This window comes from Mus caroli, unplaced genomic scaffold, assembly GCF_978045245.1.
Source record: "Mus caroli unplaced genomic scaffold, Mus_caroli_1 scaffold_7, whole genome shotgun sequence".
Lineage (NCBI taxonomy): Eukaryota > Metazoa > Chordata > Mammalia > Rodentia > Muridae > Mus > Mus caroli.
The window spans coordinates 82,150,790-82,162,484 of NW_028227262.1; the positions used below are offsets into that span (position 1 = coordinate 82,150,790).

The following is an 11,695-nucleotide window of genomic DNA, read 5'->3' on the forward strand; positions in this document are numbered from 1 at the left end:
ACCAGACCCAAAGGACACCATCGGCAAGCTCTTCCCAGAGTAATGCAAGAAGTACCTGTAATCTGTCATGAACCTGTTAGAGCTGAGTCAGGAGCACGTGGCTAAGCCCCAGACACCAGCCATGGTTAGAGAGAGCTATTACCAAGGTGAAGGAGAGCAGGTGACCAGAGGATGAAGGGGAGGTGAATACCCCCCAAAACTGACAGCGCTTCAAACTGCAGCTGCTATGGCTGTGATGTAAATCACATCTACCAAAACAGAGTAAGACACTTGAAATCAAAGATGTAACATCTGTTACAAAAATAACATTTTCCCAAAAAAGTTCTTCATAAGTACAAACATGTTTAGGACCAGACATAGAATTGTGCCCGGTTTTCAGTTCATCCAACAGGGTAAAAATTGCTATCAAAAACTTGTTGCCAGGCAGTAGGGATGGCTCAATGGTTAAGAGCATGCATGCCCTTGCAGAGGATCAGAGTTCAATTGCCAGCTTACAGCCACCTGTAACTCAAGACCTGGGGTCTCTTGGGGTACTTGCAACTCTGTACACATAACCACACATGTACATACATATACATATGCTTAAAAATGTGTTTAAAAAGTAAAACTTTCTGCCAACTGTCAGTGGTACAAGAATGGTTTCATGTTCAAATTTAGCTGAGTACATAATGAAGGAGAGAAACTGCTAATATGTTTAAATCAAGTATGGTTTAGTTTTCAGTTTTACACAGGAGGCATAGAATTTCAATATATAGCATTTGAATTCACTGGATCAGGGACACTAATCAAAGGTACAGACAGTGAAATGGTGCTGTAAGGCAGGTAGAGGCTTGTTCCCGATAGCTTTTATCTTAAAAGCAAATGATTAGAGAGAAGTACTGGACATCTTGAAAGACACATATCCATGTAGTAACTGTATACATGATGTGGCATAGTGTTAGGATATTGCCATAAACTGCATGCATCAAATAAGTCCTTCTCATTCTGCTCTAACTTCCCCCATCACTCTCCCAATACCTGTTATTCACTACTTTCAACTCAACAATTTTTAGTCTCTTATAAAATATAGTTTTCAACTTTTTTGTTTTCATTTCATTTGACCAAGTCATGTGGTTCTACCCATTTTACCAAAAATGACAGATTTCACTTTTATGGCTAATATCACACTGTAATTGTTTTAACTTGCAGCTCTCTGGTGACTGAAGATTTTGGCCTTTCTCATGTATTTGTTGGCAACTTAAATTTCTTGAAAATCTTCTATATAGATTATTTGTCCATCTTCAAAACCTATAATGCTTGTTAAAATTTGCAAGTTCCTTATATATTACAGATATTAAATTTCTGTGCTAGTTAAGGATCTGTAGAGGACTAGAACCAATAAAATAAAAATGTAAATGCATATAACATATATATTAAAGTTTATTGAATTAAAGTTTACTTTGAAAGATTAATAGCTCAATCACACTTGGGAGGCTAAGAACTTGGCAGTCATTTGGTCCTAGAGACTGGGTGCTCAGCAGTGTGAGCAATCCCACAATGGCTCTCTCACTGGAGAGGCTGAAAACTCAGTGCATTGAGGATGGATGCTTCAGCAGGCCCAACCCAGCATTGAAAACCCTGAAACAGCGGTTTTGGTATAAGCAAAAAAATCCGCCATAGCAACAATATAATCTTTTGTCAACCCCTTTTTATCTGTGTGGTCACCAAAAGGTGCCACCCACATTTGGGATGGGTCATCCCATATCAATTAATTGCTCAGTTGGGGTCCTACTCAAGTGACCCTTAATTTTCTGTAAGTTGCTATTAAAACCAACTGTCAGAATTTCTACTCAAATACAGACAAGACACATTTTCTTCTATTCTGTAGGGTATTTTTTTGTCTATTTTCTTTGTTGTGCTTTTGTAAAGCCATTTGTGAGCCTCTGCTGTTATTTCCTATGCCCCGTGTAGCCTCCCCCAGCCTTAAGTGGGCTGGTACAGACTATGTTGCCACTGAGGTGGGGCCACCTGCAGTGCAGCTTTCTGACGTGGCTGGCTCCTTTTTGAAGTGACAACTGCCCTGCTCTTCTGCTACCTGCTGAGAGGCTGAACCTGTCTTCCTGAGAGATTCCTGAGGCGACTGAGTGCTGATAGAATGGCTCCAAGGCACCAAGAGTGGACTGGCGGGGGGGATGGGCCTTCCCCCTTAAATGCACGGTCTCTTAGTAAACTCGGGGGCCTTGAACAGAAAATGGGTCTTGGTTTCCATTAATTTCTCTCGAAGTCTAATTCTCTTTCAGCCCCAGCCTGCCTCCCAGGTGTACCTGGTACATGTAGGCCGTGGGGCGGCTTACAACAGCCCTGGAGTCCTGTCCAAAAACTAATGTCAGCATCAATACTATAAAGTGCTTCCACTATGTGTTCTGGTAACACAGAATTTTGTTTGAACTTTGGGTCTCCAATTAATTTGAATATATCTTGTACAGGAATAACAACCTGTAAAGGACAAGCTCACTGGGCAACACTGTCCTCATGTCTCCAAGGACCCATTTAAAGTCAGAAATGCTAGCAGTTTCATCTCTGTACCTTTCCCAATTCCAGATTATTGCAGGCTCTCTCTCCTATGACCTATCCTCACTTTCAGAAAGGCTAGGGACTTCATACTTCTAGAATCTATACACTATTAGTAAATCCCGCTAGACATTAAAAGTCCTTTGGAGGAATTTCCAGGGACCACGCCTCCCACCTCACAGGTCTAGCTAATATATCAGATCCAGGAAACCTGCCTTCTTAAAAGGTGTTATCAGGTGATTCTTACACTTGGCCCAGACTATGACTGAGGCTTACATCTTTAACTTTTTTACTTTCTGAGACATGGGGCCTTGTATGTAGCTCAGGCTGGCCTTAAACTTCCAGAGATTCTCTTGTCTCTGGAATGCAAGGATTAAAAGTATGTCTTTAAAAAGAAAGTACTCTCCTCACTAATTGCAGTTTATGTAATAGCTAATGCTGAATTTCTCTCCAATGTCATGGGGGGGGGGGGGAGCACTAGGAAATACCACACCAGCAGAACTCTTTTCAGACAAGAAAACGGCAAGGATGAAAACATTTCAGGTATAGTGCAACCAGAAGAGAGCAAAGATGGTTGAATCAACCAAAGGCAAAAGACTTTCAATCAGAAAAACACAAAGGGTATATTTTACAGGGTCAGTACAGAAAGTAGACATAGGAACCATAAACATTTACTGACCATTAGGATGTGTGCTACAACTGAAAACTGGAAGGGCTTTGAAGAACAATACCAATGAGAGGCTTTAAAATCTGAGTAATATACTCAACAGATAAAAAGAAACTAGAATTTACATATAAATTGGCTATGTTGTGAGACATGACTGTCCTCAACAGCCATTGTAGAAAATAGAATGTTGGTTCCTCAAAAAATTGAAAAACAGCATTTTTATACAATCCTGCAGTATGTTTGGTTATATCCCCCAAATAATTAAAAGCATGGACTTAAATCCGCCTGCCTCTCAAAAGGGACATAAATATACTGTATGGGTAACCCTGACAACATCAGGGTAATAAAACAGACAAGAGATAACTAATATAAAGTTTTCATTTGTGGGAGATACTTAAAACAGTCACAATCAGAGACAGAAGAGAAAAATCAGCTAACTGATTTAGCAAGGAGCACCAGGAACAGTTCCAGGACTAGTTTTACAAGATGAAGTATGTGGGAATGGATGGCGGAGACAATAGCACAGCATTATCAATTTAAACTGACTGAATCAGAAAACAGGAAGCACTAATGTGTGGTAGTTTATGCCTGCAATCCTAGCCTTGGGAAGCTGAGTTGGGAGAGATATTATAAATTCTCAAACAGCCTGGGCTACTTATGAGTTCTAGGCCATTGTCTAGTTTTGTATTTTCTTCTGGAATAATTGAAAAAATATCTACACACAAGGTAAGTTTGCTTGTCCTTGGTGACCACCCCTCAACACCTACCCCTCTGGTAGTGAACCTTTGGACCACTGACGGCAGCATGTTCTCAATTCCAGGCCTCAGATCGCAGCCTGGTCTACAAAGTGAGTTCCAGGATAGCAGCCAGGGCTATACAGAGAAACCCTGTCTCGAAACCTACCCACCCCCAAAAGAATGTGATTTACAGAATTTAGAGATATTATAGAACCTCAAAATTACTATAAACAAAGCTGTCACTTTTCTGGAGAAATCTCAATGTTGGAAAATTAGAACCCACACATTAAGAGTAGCAATGAAGCAAAGGATTAATCTTGGTACTCAAGATCATAAGAAACACGAGGCTGACAATACAGCCTAATATTTGAACTAATTTCAGAGCAGTTGCATCTTCACAGTAACTGTACTGTTGTGATGAAAGAGGTGGTATGTAGCTGTTTGGGGATGGTCTTGTGGACTGTGCTGAGGTCTGGTTGCAGTCTGGAAGTTGGCATTGTCATGGTATTTGAAGCATCACCTATCTCAATGAGGTGTAAAGATTGTTTTCCATCATGTCTGATTGGTTAATAAAGCCCTACAAAATATAAAAGTAATTTTGAAGGTTTTTTTGTACCACCCTTGTTCCCAAATAAATGATACATGGCATTTTTATTACAAGCTTCTTGTGCTCTAACTGGGCAGTGTTCTCATGTGTTCTAACCCGGCTATGCTGGCCTGGCCTACTATTATCATAGTAGCCATAAGGGTCACTGTCATAATAGTGACAAGGGTAGCATCAGGACTGTAACCGCCAACATCGGGATTACAAGGAGATCTCTGAGCACAGCAATCAGCATCTAAATTTCCAGTACACAAAACCATCCCCATCACATAATCAAAATGAACACAATCCATCCACTCAATCCACTGAAGTATCTGACTATATTAACACCAAACTAAATATCAGAGATACTGTAACACAAATTTAAAACACAAGGCTTAATTTTTTGTATCACTGACTTTTAAAGCTTGATTTTTATAAAACATTAAAATAAGAGTTCTTTATTACAGAAATTAAACAGTATCAACTGCTTTGTAAGCTCAAGATATATACAACAAAATCAAATAATTAGCATGTATTTCAATATGGGGTCTATATAAAGAGAAATGCGTCTTACTGTTGCATTTCTTGGGTTCTTCCTGAACTTACCATAGAATCAACAAGAGTGCTACACATTATTAAGGGGAGCCAACAGATTCACTGTGGGATGAATTCCTTTAAAAATGGTCAGTGTAGGTAGAAAAACTTCTTTTAAAAAGCTATATACTTTGTCTGATGATTTAGCTCAGAAGAATCTTGACCAAGAAGCATCTAAATATAAATACAGTAGAAGGTATAATGTGATGGAGGATGGTTTGTGTACCGTCTCTTCATTGATGGGGTTTTGTAGGCCACAATACTATTCCCTTTGTGGCTTGTGGTTGTAAATGAGCGTAGACGGATTTCTTCAGAACTGGTAATAAACTGGGGTCCCGATTCTTCCCACGTTTCAGGTACCACCAAATCTTTGTCAGTGTAAATCAGCAGATCAAACGAACCTAAGTTGGGAATGAGAGTAAAGTACAGAACTTTTGAATAGTAAAGCTGTCCTCCCTGCCTCTCTCACTGGATCCGGATTGGCAGCACTCCAGACTGACCCTCAGAACTAAAAAAGCTTTGATACCTTCTGCTGTGTTTACATTTAAATGCTTCTTTATATCCTGGTCCAGTTACATTGTTAAGGGAAGTAGTTAGCGTTTTAACAGAAGTTTTTCTATGTACAATGACCATTTTTAAAGGAATTCATTCCACAATGCTAACAAAATCTGTTGGTTCCCCTTAACAATGTGCAGCACTCTTGTCAACTCCGGGCAAGTCCAGGAAGAACCCAAGAAATGGAACAATAACACACATTTATCAATGTCGGATCTTAGCTTTCTTCACCTGAAAATTAAACAAGGAAATGTAGCAACTCTATTTGACTTAATTTCTGGAAAAGCACAGTTGAGAATGACAATTCCATCCTTTTCCTCACCATCTCGTCAGTCATTGACAGGGGTTTTGTAGGCCACCATACTATTCACTTTATGGATTGTGGTTGTAAATGAGCGTAGACGGACTTCTTCACAATTGGTAATAAATTGGGGTCCCGATTCTTCCCACTTTTCAGGTACCACCAAGTCTTTGTCAGTGTAAATCAGCAGATCAAATGAACCTACGTTGGGAATGAGAGTAAAGGAAAGCTTTTCAATAATAAGCTGTCCTCCCTGCCTCTCTCACTGGGACTCACTTTGAACCACCTCTTGCTAAATAGGTAGCTTAGCCTGGTCTAATGAAACTTTTACTTGATAGAAACTGGGTTTAGAACAGAACATTATACTTCCTAGTAGAAAATAAAAGTAAAATTGTGAGAAAATTTTCAAAAGTATTGTTGTATACTTCTGTTTTTTTAGCATTTTCATGTTTTTCTTCATTTTCTTCAGTGTGTGTATATGAACACACAGGCGGAGTCTCCAAATTAACAGCTGTGCTTTCACTTTATTGACGAAGCAGACGGAGAGCTGGCCAATGTGTAGTTCTGGTAGCCAGATTGGGCTGATGAGCCTATTCCTGCCTCTCTGGCTGGAGTTATAGGTGAGGTATCACAACCATCTGGAGGATCCTGGTGATGGGAATCCTAACTCAGGTCCTCACAGTTGCTCAGCAAGTATTTAACCACTGAGCCACTCCCCCCTCCCCCCCAGTCCTTGTCTGCACAGTTTCCAGATATGCATCTTTTTATTTGTGCTGTATTTTATTTGTGCTTTCCATATCCCATTTATGTTACAAGGCAATGATAAATTAAAGAGATTTAACAAATGTAGGCTCCTCCCAACGGTAATGTACCATTTTCTCCAGCAAATTTAAGTTAAGTTGTACAATACTTACAAGAAACTTCCAACAGTGGCAGAAATGTCACAGTAGCTGTAATCTGTCTAATCACTGAACGGATTTCATCCTGTATGGCTTTCTGGGACTTTTCTCTACGAACACTATTTAAAAAAAAAAAAAAAAAATCAAAGAAATAATCCCTCCTAGGTTTCATTAAGTTAATTAAAACACGTTGGTAACTCTCTCAGAACAAAATGCTTGCAACAACACAGATGCAATACATTAGGAGACTAAAGGTTAATGGCTAAAGATATTCTTGGGTTACTGTATCTGTCCTTCCCATCATCCTTTAAGGCTGATCTTAGTATCTGGTCACTCTGTGCATGGTAAGTTTCTCAACCACTCTCAGTAAGCATATTTTCAGTAAGTCTTTAACATAAAGGAAAATAGACTCCAACAAATAAACTTGGGAGAACTTTGGCATTTTGCCCGCATGCACATTTATGTGCACCACATGCATATCTGTTGCCGGGGATCCCCTGAAACTGGAGTTAAACAGAGTTGTAAGCTACCATGTGGTTGCTGGAAACTGAACCTGGGTCCTCTAGAAAAGTAGCCAGTGCTCCCAACCACTGAGCCATTTCTCCAGCCTAAATTTTGGCCTTATTTTAAAAAGGTAACATCTAAATACCCGATTCCTGACTGAATCGGATAAAATAAATTCCATACAAATGTTTTTATAAGCTAACGACTCCCTATAGATTGAAGACTTCAGAAACAAACTGCTCTTCATTACAGGACCTCACAGAAGCACATGCTTAGCATAACAGGCATTTCTGATGTAGAGTGCTTGCAATCTTTAGTTTACAAAGTTCACGGCAATAGGTGCAGTACAGTAGAGCTTCATCTAAATTAGGAACGAGTCTAGGATCACCTCCTGTACATTTAAGCTAGTGATTACATGGCCCACATATTATATTGTGAGAGGTTCAGGTATAACCACAAACATGGAAGGCCAAATCTCATGGGGTTTTCCCAAAGACAGTATGCTGAAAGTATCTTATCTACACAATCCCTGACAGGCTATGAGGAACTCAGAAATCCCTCACAGCCGGGCGTGGTGGCACACGCCTTTAATTCTAGTACTCGGGAGGCAGAGGCAGGCGGATTTCTGAGTTCGAGGCCAGCCTGGTCTACAAAGTGAGTTCCAGGACCTCCAGGGCCATACAAACAAACAAAAAAAGAAATCCCTCACAAGCTAACAAAAGTATCTTTAAAAACATACCATACACAGTAACTATAAGAAATCAGTTCAATACACTGTGAACTCATGCAACAACATAAAAAAAAATTAAGGTAGGAATAATTCAGCTCATACTTACCCTTCCTCTTTTGCAGTTTTGTCACACTCAATATCAAACTGCCATCTTTCAAGGACTTCACCACTTTCAATATTTGAGATGACCACCACCAGTTTCTGAACTGAGCACTTGTACAGCCACTCTGCAACACACAAGGCAGCGCTCACACTCTAGCCTATGACAGAGACTCTCTTCCAAAGACCCACTTTCAGCCTTACAGAACTCTTACAGTGGTATTTTGAACTTCCTTTCATGCATAAGGAAGACAATTCTCCACTAATAATTTAGCTGATTTTTAAATTCTCCATATTACTAATAGGTGGAAGGCAGAGCATCAGAGCCGTCAACCTGTACTTTCTCTGCAATTCCCAGTAAGAGCATAGAACATAGACTCATCTAACTACCACCAGTCACATCTGTGGTGGCTGGTCACAACAGAGACACTATAAGAGCATAAAAAAATCGGACTACTCTGGTAGGTGAGGGAAAGATTAGTTTTTACACTAACTGTACAAAGGAGAGGCAAATACAGGTTTTAAATGAGAAGGGCATGCGCGCGCGCGTGCACATGCGTACACACACACATATATGCATACATGGGCAGACTAATTGAAAAGTAAATTCTTTTTAATAAAGTAAATAAATTACATAATTATGAAAAATCAAGATGCTATGTCATATAAAATCTTACGTGTTAAATTAATGAAACTGTACTTTTAAGAATCAGGAAAGCCACAACTGTGTTTTGGGCAGAGTGAGCAATTAGCCTTGTGTTTCTAAACTATCATCCTTGCTAGTAAGTGAGCTGCAGGGGGGGTAAAAGAGGATCCACAGATACCAGAATTCAAAGCAGATCTTATCCTTAAAAGCCCTGCCGTTTTTGCCTGTGAACTCATATCCAACCTGCACAAGTGTTAATGAATACTCTACTATGGATACAAATAGCAAGGCGTGTTTAGAAGTCTGGCCTTAAACTGGACACAGTGACAAATGCCTTTAGTCCCAGAACATGGGGGTAGAGCCAGGCTGATCTTTGTGAGTTCAACAATAGCCTGGTCTACATAGCAAGTTCAAGGACAGTCAGAGCTACATAAAGAGACCTGTCTCAAAAGCAAAGCAAAACAAAACAAACAAAACGGCCTTAAAGACAGATGCCAAGCTAACCATGTTCAGGTGGTCACCAAAAGGCCATTTTAATACTGAAGTTAACAAAAAAGGCAATAAACACTGTAATGAATTTACAATTAAAACAAACTACAACACCCATTCACGTGAAATAAAACTCAGAGGGAAAAAAAAGCAGTTGCAATGCTTTTAGAATTGGTATTTTGTATGATTTCATTGGGAGCTACAAAGCAAAACACAGAAAGATGAAATCATTTTAATTGGGTAAAATTTCCAATTTGCTGCATCTGGTTAACCTACAAAACCCACTCCTAAAGCAGCTTAAAGACTCCTAACATCAAGACATTCAGCCTACTTAAAAAGAGGTGGGAATTACCTCCATTGCTTGCTTCCTCCCAGTTCAGAATCACATTTGAGAAGGCATGTTGCTTTAAGTTACTTGGGACACAAACCTGTAAGGTGTAAAACTCAAAACGTGATTACCTTTTAGCTGTTCCACCACATTATTGAGATACTTTATGAGCTCGGGGTCAGTAGTTGTAAGCAATGTGAGTCCATATTTCTGCACTCTAGTAAAGGTTTCCGACGGATAAATGCCACGCTGATACAAAATGCTGTTGATGCCAAATGCTGAAAACGAAAGAAATAAAGCCGTAACCGTGTAGTAACTTTTAATTCTCCCAGAAAGCAGAGTAGGCACAAAAAGACACGGAAAACCTTTAACCCAGCAATGTCCAACTTCGCGGAGTTGCTAAGTGTAAATACAGAGTATGTGGTCAGAGGATGTCAACACAGACCCCAGCTTTCAGAGAGCGAGTGATATGATGACCCAGGTCAGCCCCGTTAGGTTCCAGGAGGCCCAGGCCTGCGCTGAATGGCGCAGCGTTCCCCGCCCCCGGGAAGATCCGTGGTTCCGTCCTAGCGCGCGTCCTAAGGCCCGGCTCAGCTCTCTTTGGCGGCGGGGGCCGCGCTCAGCACTCACAGAAAAACTCGGCCACGATTTCTGCGCTCCCTCGCAGGGTGATGCCTTGCTCTCGGGCGAGCTGCTGTGCCATCACTAGATCGAACGGAGAACACTACCAACCTCAGCGAAAACGGCGCCCTAATGGCTCCTAAACTATTCCCCGCCACCCGGTTCAAAAATAACTACGCAGCCCGCCGGTTGCTCGGTGCGCAGGCGTAATGAGCCCTAAGCCCCACCTACGTCGCCAGTTTCCGGCTGGGTTTTGTAACTCCGAATCCCTCCCTAAGGCCGCCTCTGGCTTCCGTTTTGTTCCCTAAGCCCCTCCCACATTAGAGAGCCGGGTCTCTTTTCAACATTCCGCCCCACATCGGCTCTTCCGCCCTAAGCAAAGTTGCACCACGGGTTAAAGCCCCGCCCAAAGCGACTCGTATCCGGCCCTGGCTCCGCCCTCGCTGGCTGACCGAATGCGCAAGCGCAGAGTGGTTGGGGCGTCTTGTTCCGGGTCCTGGTGACCCACAGGGTTCTTGGCGTGCGGGACTTCCGATGAGGTGGCCTAGAAGAGGCCCAGAGATGATGGTCCTGGGATTACCTGCCTGCCAAACCCGTGGTCTGAGCATCCCTGAAGCATAGTCTCAGCTTCGAGGATAGTTTCAAGTCTGGGAGAGCCCGGTTTTTGGTTTTGTTTTTTGTGCAAACGCTACTCAATATGATGAAGGGAACTAGGTGGGATAGAAGCTTAACGAGTAAAGATGCTTGTCACCTCTCTCCTTGTTTTGGGGCAGAGCAGCTATAGACAAGGCTGTATCTGTTTGGGAAAGGAGAGAAAGCATAGCTGGGCCTTCGAGCAGCTCCTCCAGGTGAGTGGTGCTGGAGCGGTATGGAGAGCTTCACATGGCCAGCCACAGAAAAAAAAAAAAAAGATGCTTGTCACCAAGGAGAGAAGCGAACCCCTGCAAATTGTGTACACACACACACTAATAATCATTTAGTAATGTCTTTATTTTTCTATTACTACATAGATTTTATAAGTCCACAAAGGATTTAAATGATACTCTTGATTTCTTTTTCTTTTTTGCAATTAGACATATGTACTTTCTTTTTGAGCGTTTAAGGCCTATACCAGCGCATGTACGATTACACATGGGATTCATGCTACAGTTTTAATATTGTACAGTGTATTGTGTCCAGGAGATGGCACACCTTCCAAGTATCCTAAATGGTTCTAACTCTGGTACTCAGACTGCATTTTGAAACCAGTTGACTATTAGAGCTACTGTAATATGCAGGTTTAAGAAAATGGCTCAGCGGGTAAGAGCACTGACTGATGTTCCTAAGGTCCTGAGTTCAAATTCCAGCAACCACATGGTGGCTCACAACCATCTGTAATGAGATCTGACG

At 41.3% G+C, this 11,695-nt stretch overlaps 1 protein-coding gene across 3 annotated transcripts; it reads right to left on the reverse strand.

The window, feature by feature from the left end:
- Positions 1-689: 689 nt before the first annotated feature.
- Positions 690-10,550, reverse strand: Mad2l1 (mitotic arrest deficient 2 like 1). Of its 3 annotated transcripts, none has more exons than XM_085840554.1 (6): positions 10,316-10,550; positions 9,817-9,963; positions 8,230-8,350; positions 6,905-7,008; positions 6,012-6,191; positions 690-4,531 (listed from the first exon to the last, which is right to left on the reverse strand). In XM_085840554.1, the coding sequence occupies exons 1-5, from the start codon at positions 10,386-10,388 to the stop codon at positions 6,019-6,021; spliced, it is 618 nt and encodes a 205-aa protein (XP_085696680.1). In that variant the 5' UTR covers positions 10,389-10,550; the 3' UTR covers positions 690-4,531; positions 6,012-6,018. The 3 variants fall into 3 exon arrangements, with proteins under 3 accessions (XP_085696680.1, XP_021020429.1, XP_085696679.1); XM_021164770.3 differs by having other exon boundaries at positions 690-5,535; XM_085840553.1 differs by having other exon boundaries at positions 690-6,191.
- Between the last annotated feature and the right edge of the window lie 1,145 nt (positions 10,551-11,695).

Coding starts and splice junctions, on each gene's coding strand:
- Mad2l1 (XM_085840554.1), bottom strand. CDS start 10,388: ATGGCACAGCAGCTCGCCCGAGAGCAAGGCATCACCCTGCGAGGGAGC. Junction 8,351..9,816: donor TGTGGTGGAACAGCTAAAAG/GTAATCACGTTT, acceptor TGTGTGTTGCAG/AGTGGCTGTACAAGTGCTCA. Junction 6,192..6,904: donor GCCACTGTTGGAAGTTTCTT/GTAAGTATTGTA, acceptor TTCCCAACGTAG/GTTCATTTGATCTGCTGATT.